This window comes from Epinephelus lanceolatus, chromosome 8 (assembly GCF_041903045.1).
Source record: "Epinephelus lanceolatus isolate andai-2023 chromosome 8, ASM4190304v1, whole genome shotgun sequence".
Classification (NCBI taxonomy): domain Eukaryota; kingdom Metazoa; phylum Chordata; class Actinopteri; order Perciformes; family Serranidae; genus Epinephelus; species Epinephelus lanceolatus.
Genome location: NC_135741.1, coordinates 12897866 through 12920529, shown reverse-complemented (window position 1 = coordinate 12920529; position 22664 = coordinate 12897866). Strand labels below are relative to the sequence as shown.

General features: G+C 40.5%; 1 protein-coding gene across 1 annotated transcript; it reads left to right on the top strand.

The window, feature by feature from the left end:
* The first annotated feature begins 15 nt into the window (after positions 1–15).
* nfascb (neurofascin homolog (chicken) b) lies at positions 16–22306 on the top strand. Its single transcript, XM_078169860.1, has 27 exons — positions 16–676; positions 6352–6473; positions 6574–6679; positions 6770–6960; positions 7722–7844; positions 7986–8204; positions 10063–10174; positions 10285–10472; positions 10548–10679; positions 10750–10893; positions 11936–12047; positions 12130–12293; positions 12606–12753; positions 13425–13549; positions 13634–13735; positions 14956–15153; positions 15488–15558; positions 15671–15893; positions 16055–16170; positions 16980–17190; positions 17835–17957; positions 18297–18470; positions 18591–18722; positions 18809–18878; positions 20785–20796; positions 21006–21041; positions 21156–22306. The coding sequence occupies exons 2-27, from the start codon at positions 6377–6379 to the stop codon at positions 21385–21387; spliced, it is 3561 nt and encodes a 1186-aa protein (XP_078025986.1). The 5' UTR covers positions 16–676; positions 6352–6376; the 3' UTR covers positions 21388–22306.
* The last annotated feature ends 358 nt before the right edge of the window (positions 22307–22664 follow it).

Here is a 22664-nt window from a genome sequence, read left to right as displayed (position 1 = left end):
CAATAAATACTGTAGATCACCCTGGTCTTGACAAATGATGCAAGACTTTATCAATGAGGGAGAAGCCATCCAATCACTTGAATGTAACGAGTTAAACCCCCCCATGTGTGTGTGGAAGCCGTGCCCTCCCTGTCCACAATAGACTGACTTTGTTCCAGACAGAAACGCTTTGTGTGAGAGAGTGTACATTCGTGCCAGCCAGAGTGAAGACACAAGGTCAGTAACCCACCCCCCATCTAACACACACTGCACATCAACAGCACACATGAAAAAATACAAAAAATGATTTGATCTTTTAAGCACGCTGTGGCTGATTGTTGCTAGATAGGAGCTGGATGACGCCTAAACTTAATCCACCAGCTCATACATATCATGTCAGTGGTGTTTAACTTTATTCTTGCATCACTGTGGAGATGACGTTATATTTATGTGTGGATTTCACAATGGATTTATTATAATAGGCTCCCAGGCCCTGTTTGCCAGGCGTGTGACCCAGGCTTGGGACGGCCATCCTGACGGGCCACACGAGTCTCTGTTATCTTGCCTGTCACCTGCTTTAAGCTGGTGGAGTTACAACACATTAACCACATGCTGCTGGAAAGCTCTCTGTGAAGATGATGTGAATCTACTGCGACAGGAAATGAGAAGAAAGTAGGAGTCCGCTTTCACACTTAAGGTAGGAGCCCTAACATTCACCACTTTGTACTTTGTTTTGCTGATTTTAAATGTTAGTTTTTACATATAATGTACACAGTGTCAGAGACAGTATCAGGACACTTAAGGAGGAGCATCGAGTGTGTTGCCACGTGAAGGAGTGTTAGTCCATGGAGCTGTTGTTCAAGACGGCTGTCCAGGTTTTAATGATGTCATAGTCTGAGTTGAGAAGTGGGATGGGTCTACAGCTGCATCAGCAGATTTGTATGAGAGTGAACACAATATTGTTCAGCATTCACACCTGCCAGTGTGACGACTGGGATGAATTTGCATCCCTTTTTTATGTGGCAATGTTTCAGTGACAAATATGATGTGCATTTGATTGTTAATATTAAGAGGGTAACTTAAAAATTGCCCTGATGGTGCACATTTAAATATCCATCAGTCTTTATGTTTTAGCCATGCTAACAGAGTGGTCAGTCAACTCGTCAATCACTTTGGTCCAGACTGAAATATCTATCTATTTATTTATTTAATTGTTATTTCTTTTAAATTTGTGTCGTGCTCAACATTTGGCCCATCCCACCATTATTTTACATATATCTTCCGGTCTTGCCTATACAAAACATTTGGAAAAGCAAAGAAACACAAACTAAAAATTAAACAAAACAGTATCTAAAATGAACTATTCATACAAGGAACTACCAAATTGTTGCAGATCATCTTGATATTGAGCTTTTTCCCTTCTGTTCTACCAGACTGGTGAAATCTTTCATATGTGACACCCATCTCAGTCTTGTATTTGTTTTCATCCTAACAAAAAAGACATTTCACAGGTCACAATAAAAAGGACAGTAGAAAACCATTAGGATCTCATTTTCTCTATCGTTTAGACAACATTTCAGACGGATCCATTTTCCTTCTTCTATGTTAACATACCGTCCAGTTTCATCAGTTAAATTTAAAATACCAGATCTCAGCTGAGCACAAAGATCTTTGCTTTTTAGATAAGTTATATACAACATACCATATCTAACACCAGCTTTGGATTGCCATGATTTTTTTAAAGACACTCATGTTCCTCACATGACAAATTTGACTGACTTTGGTAATCCCCTGACTTTAGTCTAGTGCCACCATGAGGTGGTTATTTGTGTTTTTGAGTCTTAATAACTACGTATGTTGAATTTAACTTGGTTCAGACAATCATTTCCTCCTCAGGATCAGTTGTAATAACTCTGGTGACCCTTAACACAGTGCTTCTCAAATGGTGTGCGACGATGCAAATCCTGGTGTGCCGTGGGGTTTTGTGATAACCATACATTATCATAATAATGATAATTAATACTAATACTAATAACAATAATGATAATAATAATATTTATTTGTATAGCACTTATCTAAACAACTTTACAAAGTGCTTCACAAAGTGCATAGAAATAAGACAACAAAACAATACCAAGGAAATAAAGGTACAAATCTGGCACCAAAAGGAACGCTTTCCTATAAAATTATATTTTAAGCAAAGATTTAAAAACAGGTAATGTGCTAGCCAGCCTAATCTCCTCAGGCAGAGAATTCCAGAGCCTCGGGGCCTTGATGGCAAAAGCCCGGTCACCTTTAGTTACCAGCTTTCATGTGGAGACGACTAGTGAGGGTAGGCTTGAGGATCTTAGGTCAGGACTTGGAGAATAGGTAGTCAGAAGCTCAGCTATATAACTCTGCCCTAAACCATGTTGAGCTTTAAAAGTTATTAAAAGAATCTTAAAATCAATTTAAGTTTGTTTATAAATAAAATTGATTGATTGATTGATTGAAGTTTGCAATATTCAACTGGGCCGTTACAAAAAGTTATGATTGACTATTTTAATTGACTGTATCAGTATGTTGTGCGCACCCATTTCCTAATTAAGAAGAAAAAAAGTAATTTAATTTAATTTGAAAAAAAAAAAAAACTCAGAGAAATTGTGGCCGTTTGTGCGAGGAAATTTTAAGTGTGTGACCATAACACATCACATTATCTTACATTATTTCCCACTTAAATGGATGTGTTATTGGTGCTTTGATGTAATTTTAAACTGTTTAAAATGAATTCTTGAATAATTTTGTTAATAAATATTTCATGAGTAATAGTTGGTTGTCAAATGTTATTTGATATCAGTAAATAAAAACAAACATTTATGTCATGATAAGAGTAATAACACACGTTATAGAGGCTATTGTGCACAGATATAAATACAGGTGTGCTTTGAGATTACTCAAGACACTTATCAGCCTCAGCTGTAGTTTGTGTTTAGTGCTAATTGGCTAACAGTTAGTTTTGTTATCCTGAGTGTGTTAGCATGCTGGCATTAGCATCTAGCTCACAAAGTTGCTAACGTGGCTGCAGACTCTTGTGTCAGGGTGCTTTTTAGAAAATGTTTTGTTGCTGTGGTTTTCCTTCACCTCACCATAAAGTCATAATCACAGGGGTCATGTTTATGAGACAGTAATGTTTTGATAGCACAGAGGTGATGATTCAGTTTAGCACAGTGTCCTGGAGTTTCTCCCCGGCCTCTTCGTCTTGTGCGTTCCCTGATGCACTGACGTCAAAGTGCAAATGAAAGGTGCTCCGGGTCTGAACAGGCAGCTTGTGCGGTCGAACGCTCCCTCCCACTTGCCATCTGCTTTTAGCCGAGCCCTGGGCACACGTGCCAAAGGAGACCCGCGAGCATAGAGACCTTCTTGTCGTCACTGAGCTGGCTCTGTCCGCCTCTCTGCCTCTTCACTGTGCAATCTGGTGCATGGCACTGATCACTGCTCACTGCCAGGCCTGCTTCAGTCCAATGTATGGAGGGGTGAAAAAAAGCCCATTCTGAGAGCCAAGAAGCTCAACATACCACTTCTGCTTTTGTCTTCTGTGTGAGGCAGGTTGTGTTTCAGCTGCGAACACAGAGGAGGGGATGAGGGCTGGAGGATGCAGAGCGTCAGCTACACAGCTATGAGAGTCTTAATAGTTTACGTCACATGTGGTCTCATACTCTTTCCAAATATGAATGAAAATATGTCTAAGTCATTATAATCAGTGCGCAAACGTCCCACTTTTACGCCAGCTTTGTTACCAGAGTTCTGAATACAAATCTTAATCACGAGTTTAATTGCATCTGTAGGTAGAGCCACCTCATTTTACCCCCCTCCCTCCCCACCACCGAGCTATTGTTGAGCCCAGTCAGGGCTGGTTTGTATACGCAGCCCCGTGTGGATGCCTGAAAGCCTACACAGGTCAGGACTCTGTCGGCAGCCGTGAGATGGCTTTTGTTTAACACAAATACAGCTTCTCCTGCAACTTTGGCACTGTTTCCAGAAAAGAAAACTGCTGCTTGCCCTTGTAGGATTTTCTCAGCTGAATGGTAATGACCTTTTCCTCCTCTGAGGAAATATGCATGTGAATGGCTGAGTGTGGAAAAGAAATGTCTTGCAAAACAAAGGATAAGTTCTAATTAGTACTATGGAAAAGTGGAGGAAATTAAAAATACAGGATGTGGAGTGGGGGGTTTGTTATCTAATACCACAGAGGGTTAACAGTAAAGAAAGAAGGAGTCAGATTCTTCTTGAGGAAATTTTGATTGTTGAATTTTTCCATCCTTCGTCAGGGCTACTGCGCTGTGGAGTCATGTGACTTGAAATCTGTCACATGTAAAATTCATATGAGAGAAACAAACATTGCTTTCATGCTCTGTTTCCCCAGTTCCCTCCAGTCAACAATAAAGCCCACATTTTGATGTCATCAAAACCAACAACAATGCAAATTGGTGCTTTGAAAAATAAAAATCAGGCTCAAGATCTCGGTCCAACTCATATAAAATGTCCCAGCTGTTGGTGTCATAAATCCAAATGTTTATTTCATCTCTTGAGAGCCTCAGTTTGTTTATTGTGTGAACAAACTTTGAAAAACTTTGGATTGTTCAGGATCATGAGAGCCTGGTCAGAACAGTGAAGTGATGTGGGTGAGGAGTAGGTGGTGTATGGCGCTCATTCATTATTCATGAGCTGGGTGGGCAGAGTGTAAGTGGCAGTGACAGACAGAAACTCTATTACTGAAGTGTATCAACTCCTCGAGGGCTCTTGACCTGATATTTGAAGGACTGAAGTTTTAATTGGTGTGCTGCACAAACAAGAATAATTACGTGGAGAAAAGTCATTGGGATTATCGATGTGCTGTGAAGGTCACAGAGATGGGGAGGAGAGAGCCCTGATTTGACTTTACATGAGAGAGGTAGGCACTGATAACTTTTTGTTCAGCTCAGACTAACATGACCTGCGGGTCACTGCATATTTACTGTAATATCAGGGCGAAAAGATTTTGAGTAGGGCCATTTAATGAAACACTTCTGCCAGAGTCAAGAGCTTGAGACACATTTTAGTCATCATCTGTTCTGTTATTTAAACTGTGACTTCTTCTTCTTCTTCTTCTTCTTCTTCTTCTTCTTCTGCACACTGCTATTCACATGGCAGATGCAGTTAGAGCAGTAAAGTCTCTGCAGCAAATATTGTGGGACATTTAAGCAGCAAAAGTAAAACCTGTAGTTATAAATGTGACAGAAGAAACAGAGTTATAATAATAATAATAATAATCAGTGAAGTTACGCTGCTCCTCGTGCGTAAATGTGCACAGTTTCTCTCTTAACAGAGAGTCAGACAGCAGCTCTGCTGTGATCTCTGCTATGTTCACATTTTAGAGAATATCATTTATATTTTCCTCAACCCATCCCTGAGTCCTTATGTGTGTAACAAACAGAGTGTACGAGTGTACCCACCTATGAAGGCACAACTATCTGAATAATAGCAGGAAATTTTTTTTTGTTTTGTTTTTTGTTTTTTTTGGTGGTCAATGGTGCAGTCACTTTTTGCTGCCTCAAAATAGCAATGTGCCCAACCACACCTCACTTTGGACACAGATGGGCACAAGTACATTTGCTACTTACACAACACGGGCGCTGACTGTGGAAATGACGGCGTCGGTCTGAAACTAGCAATTATGGTTGCGTTGTGTTGTGTGCTGCTTTGCACCAGGTGTAAGAGAGGGTCCTAACAGTTGATTTCCCTTTGTAACTTCTAAGATGGTTTTATTTAAATATCTGTTTGACACACCCAAGACAAAACTACAATATTTTACACACACACACAAAACAACAACATGCAACAAAACTTTGGTTTTCCCTCTCCCTTTAATCATCTGAAGACCACCGTGTTTTATCTTGTGACCCTGTAGAGAGCCTGACCCCTAGGTTGAGAACCACTGTATTAGGCTACAGAACTGTATATAAAGTAGTTGAAACAACTTCCACCTTGAGCACCTACAACAGTAAAAACTTACAAGTTATATAATTGTAATTGATGTATAAAACACACTCACAGGGGGCATTTTTCTGCAGAATGAGTACTTTTACTTTTAATACTTAATGTTTATTCTGCTGGTGATATTAATCTCTTTTTACTTGAGCAGGATTTTGAATGCGGGACTTTTACTAACCACAGCCACAGTTTGTACATTGTAGTATCATTTTTTCCACGACTGAGATGTTTATTGCTGCATTACAGATGATTTGTGAACCATTAGTTAAATCTGTAGTAAGATGTTTCATGTACAGTCATTTGTTCTGGATTTTAACCACATGACATGAATGTAATATTTTATTCCATTCAATCTGAGACCAGGAGACTTGGTGAAGAGAAGAGTTGCATGGTTCCATGCTCTGTAAAGATGGGGACACTGGTCGAACCAGCGCTGCTGCTGCTTCTGTGGCAGAGTGTTTGGGCTTTCGACGTTCCTCTGGAAAGTGAGTTAGTTACTTAACTTGCATATTGTAATTTGTCATATGTATAGTCTTACCATAAAAGTTTCTAACATACTAATCTGAACTATTTCTCCGCCCACAGTCAGGCAGCCCCCGACCATCATAAAGCAATCGATGAAGGATCATATTGTTGACCCCAAAGACACCATGGTTATAGAGTGTGAAGCCAAAGGAAACCCTCATCCCATGTAAGAGCTGACGCAGCTTTTTGTTAAAGGCATTACTGTCTGCACACCACCTCACTGTTTTTTCTATTCTTTCTTTACATGTTCATGAAGTTTTTCATGGAGGCGTAACGGGAAATATTTCAACGTGGCGCGTGACTCCCAAGCAACGATGCGAAGGCGCTCAGGGACGCTGGACATCTATGCCTGGAACAATCCAGACCAGTATGAAGCAGAGTATCAGTGCATTGCCTCCAATCAGTATGGATCTGCATACTCCAACAAGATCAGACTACGACTCTACAGTAAGATCCGTATTGAGACTGTTAGAGAACACACTATTTGTTCATATCCACAACTGACAGGAGACGTACAGCACAGTGTCCTCAGTTATCAAACAAATTTTTCCATTAAAGGGGAACACTACCTAAATTAAGAATTCCAATGTTATTCTCATGGCCCAGAAAAGTTCCGTCAATTTGTCTGTTAATTTGACATTAAGAATTCAGCTGCATTACTTTTTACTGTATTGAATTTTAGCTTGAAATGAGGCAGTAGGGGGCACCCACTAGCTCACCTGGTAGAGCAGACACCCCAAATACAAAGGCTGTGTCCTTGTCGCAGCAGCTATGGGCTCGGTTCCAACCCACGGCCCCTTGCTGCATCCTCCTTTCAAACTAAATCTGTCCATCCAATTAAGGCAAAAAAGAAAAAACGAGGCAGTAGAATCATGACAACAAGAAAGATAGGAGATAGGGTAAGGAGCTCAGACATACAAAGGGAGCTCGGAGTAGAGCCGCTGCTGCCTTGTGTCGGAAGGGGTCAGTTGAGGTGGCTCGACAGTTTCTAGGCTCAGGCTTCCACCTCACCATCTGCATCACCAATTTCTCATTTCCAAAACATTTGTAAGCATGTGTCAAAGTTTCTCCCATCAAGTGTGTTTTAAAAGATTACAACTTTTCTGCAGGAAGTGGCGTACGCCTCTTTCAGGCCTTGTTTTGTGTATACCCAGTGTTTTTAAATGAGACCCCTGGCTTTGCTGCTCACCTGTTTCCCTCTTGTGCAGGACCTCCTGTGTGGCCGAGGGAGATTCTGGAGCCTGTGGTGGTCAGTGCCGGCTTGCCTCTGGTCCTGTCCTGTGACCCGCCACCAGGCCCACCGAAACCTGAAACCTACTGGATGAGCAGCTGTAGGTGTCTTGAGTTACATCTCTAAAAGTTTGGATCAATAAGCCTAAACAGGGAGGCTTTTTAACTGTCTACTAACCAAACTAGTTGTCAAGAGTTTTAGCTACTGACGTGTTTTTCTGTGAACTGTGACTTTATTTCAGGCTCATACGCGAGACCTTTCACCTGGCCCATTCAGACAGCTTTCCCCACCATGCAGCCTGTGCGGCAGGACCGCAGGGTATCCATGGGAGTTAACGGAGATCTGTACTTCTCCAACGTCCTGGTCAACGACTCTGCTGCTGATTACTGCTGTAATGCCCGCTTCCCCTACAAGAATGTCATCCAGCAGAAGATGCCTGTAGTTGTTAAAGTGCTAACAAGTGAGTATGATTGTGTGTCCATAGTGTCCAGCTTTCAGCCATCACCTTGTGTTTTTATTCACATCTGATTTTTTTAGAGACATTTTCAAGTGTTTCCTACATGCAGCAAGGATAAACCTCAGACATCATACACTGGATGTAAAGGAAACACTCTGCTGTAGTTACAGCTGTGGTTGGATTTAAAGATCTGTGGTTTAAAGATTGTCCTGAGTTATGGCAGGGGTCTTTGACCTGTTGTGGGTCAGGTTAAACAGTTTCTATTCTGAATCTGTGGTAGTTGCTTAAGACCAGTAAAAGTAAGAAAACCCTGCACTCCAAGCAAAACACACTAGAAGATGTTTGACTTGTTTGAATTCATTTCTTCATGTATTAACTTTTCCCTACACAGATGTTAAAATATTCATTTTCATGTGTTGTTTTCGGTTACCATGTTCATAATGCCTTTTCTGCTAACAAAACATCCATTGGAAACTGAATTAGAAATATGTTGGATGCATACTATGGTAAAGAGACAGTGGGTATTAAGGTAACGGCCACAAAACGTCACATCCTTCTGCGCTAAGGGGGAAATTAATTGCTGTGTCACTTTCTGCATGTCAAATAAACTTAAAAATCCAGAGCTAAAGGGTATTTTTTTTAACCGGGACCCTATTTTCCCACATTTTTCTGTCTAAGTGACTAATGGTAACAACTTTTTTATTTTTAAACTGATCCAATATTGACAGAGAGCGTTAAAACCAGAAGCAGCTGGCAATGTAAACTGTCAGGGATTGTTATTATAAGTGTCTAACAAAATTATGGAAAGGATCCCTACAGAGGCAGACCCTTTTGTTAAAGAGTATGATCCAGATAGCCCCCCAAATTGATCATCAAACTCCATTTAAATGCACATATATTTTATCATTGTAAAACACACAGTCGACAGAAACAAACTGAAACTCACTGAAACCATCTCGGTTCATCCTTCCACTGTTCCCACAATGACCAACTCTTGTTTGGTTAAAATTAACCTTTAATTCATCCAGTTCAGTGTAAAACATGCTGGCTACATAGATGCTAAAATTACTGTTTATTTAAATGGAGTCTGGTTGGTTTGGCAATGGTGATTTTGGGGCTGTTTCTGGTTAAACAAAAGGGATCTAACACTTTATCCAAGCAGTGTTAATTGTTTGGCCACTGGTGAAAAAAGTTGTGAGCCTTCAAGGACCTGTCGCTCTTGAAGCTGCAAATCCTGCTTGATAATGTTATAGCACATCATAAAAAGAAAGGTTAATGGTGCTGACTTATGTTAGCGCTGCTATACTGTCTCAAAATGTGCATGTGATTTACTGAAACATGTTAGTCTAGTACAACATACTGTTAATGACTGTAGGGTACTGATATTATAGTAAGTTTAATTAAACGTATCTAAAGTAAATGTGATCATTTCTTTTAGTATATGAGTTATAAAAAACCCTCATCAACTCTGGACGAGCATTACATCATGGACAACAGTTTACACAGTGTATTGTCCAAATGCTGTTGCACATTAACACTGTCTGCTCTCTTCATCTATAGTAACTTGATCTGTCCTGACCAAACAGATACACTAATAACAATCATTCCTAATGTTTTCCATTTACTCCCTGGCTTTTGTCATTACTTTACCCACAAACTGGACCATTTTGTTTTATTTCAGACGATACCCCAAAAAGATTCCTCATTTACTCCAACTAAACTCACTAATTGTGGTGAGTGAGTGCTCTGCTTCAGCTGTCTTCTCTCATTTTCTAAGTTAACTTGCACTGTGGTCTTGTGTTGTTTAACAGTCAGAAAGGGTTTGTGAACACTTGTCTCTTCTGGTTTGGTTCCTCTGCAGCCCGCACAGTGGTTGAGGCGGCCCCCACCTGGCTGTCTCCCACAGGCTCGTCCAGCTCCATACTGGTTCTGCTGGGGGAGGAGCTCCTCCTGGAGTGCATCGCTGGGGGAAAGTGAGTCTCAACGCTAGATCATGAGATAAACTGTAACTGCAGGGCTTTTTATTTTTGACTTTGATTCCATGAAAGTCATCATGTGTAAAGCTTTTTTTGTCGTCATCAAGGCCAACTCCTCGTATTACCTGGACCAAGGATGGTGACGACCTGGTGGTGACGCCACGCATGAAAGTAAAGAACTTCAACAAGATGATTCAAATCCCGAAGGCGTCCTTTGAGGATGTGGGTGAATACACCTGCACTGCTACCAATAAGATCGGATACATCCAGCACACGATAACCGTCAGGGTCAAAGGTGAGAGGCACTTTCAGAAACATGTATGTTCTTACTGCACAGTAATGAAACAACTAAAATACTTGTATTTGACAGCTGCTCCATTCTGGCTGGAGAAACCCACTGATTTGGTTTTGGCCCCGGAGGAAAATGGACGCCTGGTGTGTCGTTCTGACGGAGCTCCTCGTCCCACAGTCAGCTGGTTCATCAACGGGGAACCAATTGAAAGTAAGTCTTTGCATATCTACTAACTAGTCTACTAGTTAAAGTAAATCTAAATAACTTTTTTTTTCCCCAGGTGCTACACCGCAGCCTAACAGACAGGTGTCAGGAGACACACTGACTTTCCGCAGTGTGACCGTTGAAAACACTGCCGTCTACCAGTGCAATGCTTCCAATCAGTTTGGGTACTTACTGGCCAATGCTTTTGTCAATGTGCTACGTAAGTAACCACTCTGTCATTCATGATATTTACAGTGTAATGCATTGTTTTTCACTCAGCCATAAGTTGAAGTTTCTCAGTGGTTTGCCAGCGACAGTCACCAGTTTAATAAATAAAATAGTAAAAACATTAGGTATATGCTGACAATTCTTAATGTTTTAGTCGATTCACTCCAATTTTCAGTGTCATGGCACGTCTAAGTTGCTTCACTGCTGCATCACTGTTGTGCAGTCACAAAAATAAGTAGGATATTATGAAAATGTTAATACAAGCAGGCAGTCCAAAAATGCATCCAAGGCACTCTGACTGTAGTTTAAAATCCTTTGCATTGGTTATCTATGTATTAATTCAGGATCAGAGTGCCTCGGATGCATTTTTGGACTGCCTGCTTGTACTATGGACTTTTACACTGAGTGAGCTGGCCAGTTGTTGGTTTTATCTTTAAGTGACTAATTGCCCCATCCGTGAAGAGCACCTGATTTTTTTCACAACTACACCCAGTGCAGCACTCCCTTTTTTTCATATTATGGAAATGTTTTGAAATTGAATTTTAAGATAAAAGTTGTGAACGCGTACTGTATATGCATTTGATAACAAACCTGCATGTATATGCAATATAAGAGCATTTAAATAGTGGTGGTTACCTGAAAAAGGTTTAAAAACTTCAAATGCTATACCATTAAAATAAATTAAATACACAATGTGATAGGTAATCCATGCTTTATTTTTATCCAGTCATGAATATTCATGACTAAATAGTAAATACTAAAATCCATCATGGAAGAGACACCTCTCTCCCCAATGGCAGTAGCCTGAGTAATAATGTGATAATACCAAAAGATATTTTGTATTTTGCGTAAAGAGAAACTCTTTCTATTTCGTCTTTTTCTATCCACCTACACAAAAATCACAATCAGGGATTTGGCAACTGAAGAAATCAGTAAATTGACTCCATGTGCAATAGACCACAGAGGTTAAAGGAAACAGGACGTTGTTTTATAATCATAATGAAGTTAATTATTTATCATTGATATTTCTCCAGATGCAACGCCACGTATTCTTGGGCCCAGGAATGAACTCCTAAGGGTGGTGGAGGGCAGTCGTATCTTCGTAGACTGCCGCTACTTTGGTTCTCCAGTGCCTGAACTGCGATGGTGAGAACGTACTGATTGACATTTTAATGCAAAGAGTGTGTTCAGACATCTGCTCACAGTTTGTGTTTGTGGGTCTGCTCAGGTCCAAATATGGACAGGGGAATCTGGAAGGAAATCGTTTTAAGACCCATGGTAACGGGACTCTGGAGATCAAACGCATACGGATAGAAGACCAGGGAACTTACCTGTGTATAGTCAGCAACGTCGCAGGAAGAGACGAGAATCAAGTCCGAATAGAGGTCAAAGGTGAGGGTCACACTTTGGCTGGGTACAGACCTTTAAAACCGCCCACATCAGTTTGATCTTAAAATTATGTTAGATTCAGGTTCATATGTCGGCCTCTTGTGATTGTTTGGAGAAGATCGACTCCCCTTCCCCGACAGAAATCATTTAGAGTGGAGACAATGTCAGACTAATGATGGAAACGAAGTGTAAGGAGTTCACAGTTCAGTTTGATGTCAGGCAAAGTCACACATACTTTTTTTTATCTATACTTGTTTAATTGTGTGACCCATTGTGAGTTTTTTTTTTTTTTTTTTTTTAATCCTCTCCTCTCAGAGCCTACCTTAATTGTTACAAGACCACAGAGTATGAAAGTCATGCGTGGAAGCGACGTGCGCCTTGAGTGTGGTGTGACATCAGATGTCACAACTCCTGTCACAACCACCTGGATGAAAGAAAAAAGACACGTCACTCTTGGCTGGAGGTACGTCTTTTTTTGAATGAACTCTACAGAGACATACACCATATATGAGTACACTATTTTCAATTAAAGGAGCAGGGTGTACGTTTTAGGGGGATTTAGTGGCCTCTAGTGGTGAGGATTGCTGATACAACCAGCTGAAACTTATCCCAGCTAGAACTACTTCACTGTTTATTGTTCAGGAGGTTTCTACCAGGAGCCGAATTATCCACAGAGGTCTCTGCCTCTCCAAGACAAACACACCTGGTGGTTTAAACCAGTAAAAACGCTGAATAAAGCAGTTTCACGTTAAAAAAATACGTGTTTTTCTGATGCTGTCAACCTGGAGGGGCTGTAAACTATGGTGGCTGATGTAAAACACAAATGGCCCTATCTAGAACCAGTGCTTGATTTGTCCATCCTGGGCTACTGCAGAAACATGGCAGTGCATCATGGCAATCTCTATAGATGAGGACCCGCTCCCTATGTAGATATAACAGCTCATTCTAAGGTAACTAAAACACAACGATTCTTACTTCCAGGTGATTAACACACCAAAGAAAACATGCTTATTATATTATATTCCTTTTCTGTCAAATCCTTAAATCCTACACACTGGACCCTTACAGTGTCTTGTTTTAGTGTAGGCCAAAAAGCATCTTAATCTCACCAGTTTTACTCGCTTGTTTCCTCAGACTCTCTATGGATGAATCAAATCTGGTCATCACCAATGTAAACAGAGGCGATGAGGGCAATTACACCTGTGTCATCAAGAGTGAGCTGGAACAAAAGTCTGCCTCAGCACACCTCATGGTGATGGGTACGACACGTTTAAAATAAATGACATTTCATCAACCATACAGCATGTTTGGATTTTTAATTGTTCATGTATTTTTGTGTGTAGACCGTCCAGATCCTCCCACTAATTTGGAGTTGTCAGATCCATATGAACGCACTGTTAGACTCAGTTGGGTCCCTGGAGACAGCAACCACAATCCTATAACAGGTAAGAGCCGCTCAACTAAATAAACTCAGATTTTGTGAGTATTATTGTTTTTGTTTTTTTATGCCTCCATGCTGGTGGTAGCCATGGCTGAAAGTGTTATTTTTTCAGGTTGTTTGTCTGTCCTCTCATCTGTCGCTATGTCCATACATTCATCCCATTCTCATAACCATGATATCTCAAGAAAGCCATGAGGGAATTTCTACAAATTAGGCACAAATGTCCACTTTGAGTCAAGAATGAACTGATTAGATTTTAAGTGGTCATAGGTCAAGGTCACTGTGACCCCATATGTTTCATTCTTGTCAGTGCGATATCATACGAACACCTAGAAGGAGTTTTTTCCAGTTTAGCACTAACATTCAGTTGGACTCAACATCGAACTGATTAGATCTTGGTTGTCAAAGGTCAAAGTCACTGTGACCTGGCCTCTGTCCCATTCTCATGAACATATCTCAAGAAAGCCATGAGGGAATTTCTGCAAATTAGGCACAAATGTCCACTTTGAGTCAAGAATGAACTGATTTGATTAGATATTGGATGGTCATAGGTCAGAGGTCAAGGTCACTGTGACCCCATTTGTGTCATTCTTGGGAATGCAATTTAAGAACACCTTGAGAGATTTTTTTCCAGTTTGGCACAAACATTCACTTAGACTCAACGCTGAACTGATTAGATAATGGCGATCAAAGGTCAAAGTCACTGTGACCTGGCCTCTGTCTCACGAACACAATGTATCAAGAACACCTTGAGGGAGTTTTTTCAAATTTTGCACAAACGTTTACGTAAACTTATACTTAGAATGAACTTGATTAGATTTTGGTGGTCATAGGTTAAGGTCACTGTGACCTCAGGAAGCATGTTTTTGGCTGTAACTCAAGAATTCATGCTCTTGATATGACAAAATGTTACACAAATGTGTGATAGGATATAATGATGACGTCATGACATTTTATATCCAAAAAGGTCAACTGCACTGCGCCATCATAATTTTCTGCAAAAACACTTTCTGGCCATTACTTCATACCTCAGGAAGAGAAGTGGAGACATTTGGTCAGATACTGAATTGGTGACACTAATCTTGGGTGTCCACCTTGAAACTATGCTGATTGTGTAGATCTTCTGTGCTGCCGGGGGGAAGATATGTGTGAAGCATTCATGTTTTCACAGACATTGATGTAAACTCTAAGTGTTGTATTTCTCAATTTATTGCTCTGTTACAGAGTACCTGGTGCAGTATGATGACGATGACTGGTTGCCTGGGAAGTGGAGAAACCTCTCAGCGTACCCTGGGAACCTCAACTCTGTCATTCTGCATCTTACTCCTTTCACCTACTACGAGTTCAGGGTCATCGCTATCAATGAAATCGGAATGAGTCGCCCAAGTCGTCCATCTACGCGCTTCCAGAGCAGCGGTGCACGTGGGTTTCATGTTCCTGAAATACATTCCTGTCTGAAACAGATTGTGAACTAACAAAACAGACAGTTATGTCGCATATTTTAAATGACAAGCTCAGCATTTTAGAAAATACGCTTATTTGCTTCATTAAAAAGTGTTAGATGAGAAGATCAATACCACTCTCATGTGTTTACACTAAGAATGAAGTTCATATCTTATCATAGTTATCTCACATACATGAGAATGGTGTCAGTCTTCTTATCTGACTCATGGTAAGGAAGCGAATATGCATATTTCCTGAAATGCTGAACTCTTCCCTTAAAGCTTATGATCTTACCACTGGTTTTCCTGCACAGCTCCGGACGTCATCCCAAAGAACTTAAAGGGTGTGGGTACATGGAGGAATAACATGGAGATCAGCTGGGAGGTAATAACTAAAAAAAACTGTAACACTTCCATATTTATCTTGACTGTTAACATTTTTTGTTTCTACCACAATGAAATCAAATTACGCTGGTTGCTGTTCACCCTGCTTTCAGCCTCTGACCTACAGAGAGTGGAACGGGCCCCACCTGAAGTATCTGGTGTGGTGGAGGAGGAGAGACTCCCGAGAGGAGTGGAAGAACGCAACCACTAAATGGCTGAAATACTACATCTACGATGCAGATACCTTCACTCCTTATGAGATCAAAGTCCAGGCTGTCAACGACTTTGGGCTGGGTCCAGAGTCTCCTGTTGTCATTGGTTACTCTGGGGAAGACCGTAAGTACCTAAATCTGCTGCATTATAATATATAGGTGAATACTACAGGAAGGAAAAACAAACTTAATGTGTCTTAGTGAAGTCTATTTTGCATTTGCCACATTGTTTTTGTTTGTTTGAGATCAGATCATGATTAAAGCTGGGCAATGTTTTTACCTCAGGTCCTCTAACTGCTCCCCTGAACCTGCGGGTGTCCGACATTGAGAGCACTCAGGTGACTGTGCACTGGGACCCAGTGTCACGCGGCTCTATGATGGGAGCATTGAAAGAATACAAGGTGTGTCTATTGTGAATTTAATACTTAATCATGGACTTTGAATAAAGCTTTTATTTATGTTTATGGACAAAAATAGAAATTGAGCACATGCTGTAGATCACTAAGAGAGTCCATAGTGGTGGATACTGGTGAGTTTCAGTTGATTTAATAGCATGGAAAGTAGGAATCATTTCTTCTTTGTGGTGACTGCAAGGTGAGGGTTATATATTTAACACGGATGAAGAGAACAGAGATATGACTGTATTTGAACAAGTTTTGACAAACTAAAATTTACCTCATGCAGTGGTTCCCAGCTGGTGGGGGTCCATTCTGAATGGACTGCAAGTGACTCGCAAATGTGAGCTACTTAACAGAGACAGCAAACTAGCTCAATGACATGGCCCGATGCAAGTATGATGCTAAATATATTAATATATATATATTATTATAACTTAAGCACGTAAAAGTTATCGCTTGTGATATTGACTTGATATTTTGTGGAATATTAAACCACTTACTTCAAACTTCCTTTACAGTTATAATTCTATTGTTTTTATCCTCATATTAGACCTCTGAAATGCAAATATGTCTTGTATGACTGGTTTTGCTTTCAGGTTAGGAAGATATTCCTAACAATAAGAACAACACATCCTGATTCCTCCCTTTTCCTCCCAATACATGATGACGTTTACTAATACAGGAAGTTATTTGGCCAACTGAATGTAATGCAGTGAAAAAGAACAGCAATATTAGATGCATAGGCTACATATGTATGAATACTTGAGAACATAAATGTTAAACTGCTTGGTGTGTTGCTTCTCATCTCTCAGGTCTACTACTGGAGGGACAGCAGTCAGCTGAGGTGGCACAGGGTCAACAGAGGGTTGAAGTCTCAATCATTTCCAGACAATGTTGCAGAGCCCTCTGGGGTCGTCACTGAGCTCATCCCCTATAGCAACTACAAGATGTATGTAGTGGTGTCAAACAATCGATATGAAGGGCCGCCCAGTAATAATATACAGTTCTCAACACCTGAAGGAGGTAAGAACTGGTATATGCAGGAATTCCTGAAGTTAAGTTCAGTACCTTTTAAGGCCTTTTTAAAGATCCTTTCCATACATTTTTAAGACTTCGTCACCACCCTCACTTCTAACCAGTTCAGTCAGTGATACACTTTGACTTAGATTCACTATACACTGACTGTAATTGCTTGGAACACTATCAGTGCAACATAACTCAGATAGATCGGGTGGGAACGAAGAACAAGAGAATGAGTCAAGTGCAAACCCAATGCAAGACAGTATCAGTAACACATAAGAGCTAAAAACACAGTCTTGTTCCCTATAAAACACACATATTATAGTTAGTATGCCATAAAGCATCCTAAAAGAAATCTTAGTATAGCATGCCATGAAAGTATAATTTAATAATATGTCATAAAAAAATATAAAAACGTGGCACAGAAAATCATAGTCAGTATAAAATACCATAAAAAAATGTTAAAGTATGTCATAACAAGTGTCATAATATAGTATGTCACAAAAGTGTCATAAAAAAATGTTGTTTTAAAGTATGTCATTAAAATGTCATGAAAATGTCACAGTATAATATGTCATAAAAGTGTCATAAAAAAGTCATAGTGGAAAAAAAACATGCTTTGTCTCCTGCTGTGTTTTTGTACGTAGTACCATCTGCTCCCAGATCCTTCAGGATCCAACAGCGACATCTGGACAGTATTTACGTTGACTGGGACCTGCCAGCAGAACCCAATGGTATCATCACTGGATATATCCTCAAGTACCAGACAGGTACGCCGACATCCATCTGAAACACTCTCAGACACCTCATAATGTCCTATTATGCAGTCCTCCTCGGAGAAAAAGCAATAACACAAAAAGAAACAGTTTATTTCACTAAATCTGACAAAGATTTCCACACAACACTTAAGTCCACATCCCAGCTGCACATAATAGCACACTTATATATGCACTCAAAGACCAAAATACCACTGAAGTATGTTCTCAAGAGGGAATGAACACTTGTGTGGGCACTCTCTGAGCAGGTAAGCCACTTAATAGCTCAGTTGTGGGCATTCTACCAGCATCAAGAGTCCTCCAAACGCACTGATATTTCCACTCTCTCCACAGTGAATGCTACCAGGGGAGAAGAGCTCCGAGTTGAGGAGTTCACTCCAAATGTCACCAGTTTCTCAATCCGGAGATACGACCGCTACACTCGATACAGATTTTCTGTGGCGGCACGAACTCGGATCGGGATAGGGGAATGGCATACAGAGGAGTCACCCCACTACACCACTGAAAGTAATTTACTGCTGTCACATTTAGTGTTCTCCCAAATTAACATTTTGAAGTGCTTAAAAGAAGGTGACTGTAACAATGTCTATACTTACATGTGTGTGCACATGCTTGTGTGTGTCTCAGTATATGCTCAGGACCAGGTGGACATCTCCACTCAGGGTTGGTTCATCGGGATTATGTGTGCTGTGGCTCTCATCGTGCTCATCCTACTCATAGTCTGCTTCATCAAAAGGAGCCGAGGGGGGAAATACCCAGGTATGGTGGTGATTCCTCATTTCCTGTGATGTCCGATAACATCACACCGTGTCTCCTCTTACAGTGTAGCTTGTTTTGTATTTCAGTGCGGGACAAAAAAGACATTTCATTGGAGCTGGTGGATGACAAAGATCAGGAGGGATCATTTGACTACAGGTAAGCATCGCAGCAGACAGCTGGTGGGAAGTAAACACAATAGAAAGACAACACAGACTAATAAGTTAATGAATTACGTTTACAGTGAGTGTGTTTATCTACCAAACAAAAACCTATTGAGGGTTTCAAGGTGTGCTGCATCATGTACAGTTACTTATATAGTAGCATGGTAATAATACTCAACATTGAAAAGGTCATTATGTTTTCCATAACACTGTACAGCACTATCACTATTGAAAACTATAACAACAGTAGCCTTATATTTACATCCATTTGCTCTGTAGCTGTGCATCAGCTTTTGATTTGGTGAATTAAAGCTGCCCTGTGGAGTTATCTTGTAAAAAAACAAACAAACCACATGTTTACACTCAGTGTTACTCACTGAGTGTTTTCTATAGGCCTGGAAAACACGTGGAGCCAATTTCTTTTCTTCTTTTGTCTTCTGAGTCGATTTTTGTAAGTATTATATATCGCATATTGTTTAGTAAGGCTGGATATTGTTAAAAAAGTTACATTACCAGTACCAATACCACTACGCTTGAAGTGATACTGATACCAGTAGAGTACTTCATTTGATACCCAGGATGTGAATGAAGTGGCTTTCCACCACAGACTGCATGGGGTGTAGCTGCTGCTGTGGGAGTGTGACCTCCGCGCTGCGTACAGTTAAGCCCAGTTCAGATTTGTGATGAAACCGTTTTAGAACGTTGCAGAGAAAAGTTTCAGCGGTGTGAACTGGCCGTCTGAACTCGACTCAAGCCGGCTGATGGTGTCACCCGCAACTCAGCTGGTCAAATTGCCAGTCACTGGTTTTAGTACGCAGGTGCTCCGTTCCCACCAAGCCCCCTGTTTCCGTCCTCATGTGTGCTGGTGTTGGATGGTCGGTGGCTGCTGCTGCTCGCTGTATGTGCCTCTGTTTTGTTTCTCGCCGTTTGATCACTACTACAAATGCAGCTGTAGCCAGTATCTCACTATCACTATCCTCATTCATATTTAAAGAAGCCACAAATTATATTCAGTCACAAAATAAGCCTGAAAAGCTGGAAATCAGAGCAGGAGTATAGAGGGTTGTTGCATAGAGATGATACACTATCTCATCTGGTTGCATTGGTGTAAACTGGCAGGTTTTAGAACGTTGCAGAACAGTTTCAACTCGTCTCGATGCATATCTTTGGTCTGAACTGGACTGTAGAGAGTGCCAGCCACACACAGTGACAGGGCTAACTGTTAGCATCACACAGTTAGCGTTACTTAATGGTTATTAATAGGGTTGACAACAGAGTCGAGACATTTTGTTGTCAGAGTGAGTGAGTTGCTAGCTGCTGCTGGTGTGTTTGATCATGCTAACTGGGGAGACATTGAACTGACCATTCACTGGGAGCAGAGTGGTTTCGAGTCTGGAGATGTGGGCAACACAAAGTTTGCTGATCTGGCGGGAAGTCTGGACAGTCTAGGATTAAAACCCTGAAGCAAAAAGGATTGAATGAAGGTATAGTGTGACTGGAGAAGCTTCACTACACGGTACTGGATTATTTCGGTCAACACCTTAAAGGTTTCCAATACCAATACCCAGCCCTGTTATTTAGATACAAGTTTGCTGGCTGGCAGATCAGTGGAACAGAAGTACATCAAGTTACCAGCATGTGCACAATACAGCACTGCTCTATAGTGCTGCCAGAGGCCGGATACTCCACAGGGTGCCTTTAATTTTGATTAAATTTTAGCATGATGCTGCACAGGTACAAATCAAATCTGGTTACAGTATTTATGGCCTTATTTATGATAACTTTTTGATCACACTTACATTATTTTCTGTTTTTTTTTTCTATTTACTCTACCTTTTCTACCTAAACCTTTATCCTCCCCAAACCTCAACCCTGTTCCTTTCCCTTCTGAACCACTCAAGGTCTCTTGAAAGGTATGAAAAGACTAAATATTGACTCATTGACACTATTGACTTTTAAACTGTAAAACCTTTTATGGGTTATTTCTACAGTATGTCATTAACAAGATAGTATATTCAGAAAATTGGAACAGTTATAAACATTTCATGAGTGGATGATGAATGAAATGTGATAAAATCATCTCTTCTGTCTTACAAATGAACAACCTTTCCTCATATTTTAGGATAGCACGGGTCTCCACTCTGCCTTACCCTCGGCGGTATGTACATGTACATTTAAATGTACTTATACATTAGGTTTTATTGTCCAGCCGTTGTCCTCTGGTGTCTGGTCTTCTAATGTCAGTGTTTTTATCTTTTGCACTATTTTGCAGAGAGGAGGAAAGAGGGCTTCAAAGAGGCCAGCCGTCTATGGAGGCAATGATGAAGCGATCAGACAGCGACGACAGTCTGGTGGACTACGGTGAAGGAGGCGAGATGCCATTCAACGAGGATGGCTCCTTCATCGGCCAGTACACTGGAACCAGGAGGGACGTCAGGGAGTTGGACTTTGGGGGAAGTCTGGAGCTCCACTCTCCAATGAACACCATCTACTCCCTGGCATAAAACTCTCCATTTTTCATGTGACTTTCAGCGCGTGTACCCTCTGACTTGAACCACTTGCGGTTTGTCTGCAGGAGGGAACAGCTGGAGCCCGAGGTGCTGTTACCCTCTGTGTCCATGCAGACACAGCAACTGTCACGTATTTCAAGAGGAAAATGGTGGAATATTTGGGACAATACTACAGCTGAGATGCTTATCTTAAGCAAGCTTCACATTTTGTGTTTCATATTGCATTTCTTGTAAATAAAAATGCTGCATGTTTGTGCGCGTGCATACACATGAGTACGTGTTCAGTTATCCTGCCAACAGAAAGACACTACACATCAAAGGAGACAGAAGAGGATCAGTTTATCATGTTGATAAAAGCAGTTGCAAGGACCAACTTAACGCCTGTTTTTCCATCTTTTTGTTTAAGCTAATTTCAACAGGATTTAATGAGATTTGTGTTATTTTTGTGTGTTGGCTGTTTGAAATAAGGGCAGCATGCCATCTTCTCATGATCAAGGGAGTCACAGTGTACTCTCTGAACTCAGATTGCATACTCTTTCTTTTATATCCCAGTGTTTATAGTGTAATGTGAGTGTATAAAAGGGTTGATGGTAATAGATTAAGGATCATAAAACATCTCCAGGGACTACTGATTCATCTGCACTGCCAGATTGTGAATTTTGCTCTGCTGGAAGTCAAAAGATCAAACCATTTTGGGAATCAGCAAGCAGCCATAAATCAGCTGTAAAATCACAAGTTGCTCATGTCTGTCTGTACACTTGCCTTAACTGTCTCCCCATTTTACTCACGATGGAGATGGATGGAAAACATTAATCATGATGTAACAGCTTCAGTTTATTTGACCCTTAACATCATCTGTGTATTACCACAGTCATGTCCTAAATGTAAATAAAGTGGAAATATTATTTGTAGCATGTTTAATATGACTCTGAATGTTGAATTTAGCCATTCTGTGTCCTTACTTTAAAAGGTTTATTTATATTAATTTGATTAATTTTTTACAATTACTTTTCAGGGTAGATGCATAAATCCTGAAGCTAAATTTAATACAAGTTAAGACCTTTTCAGAGACACTTCTTAGACATTTTAAGACCTCATAGCTACTTTGAGTTCTAGATACCCAGTACAGTATGTCATAAAACATGTCATAAACTAGAAAAGTGCACCCAGAGTGCAGATCTCCACAAGTCAGTTGTGTTCTGGCTTTTTTTAATAAGTAAAACACAGTCACAAATCTTTGATCCATATCTCTCTTTTAATGTTGTTTACTT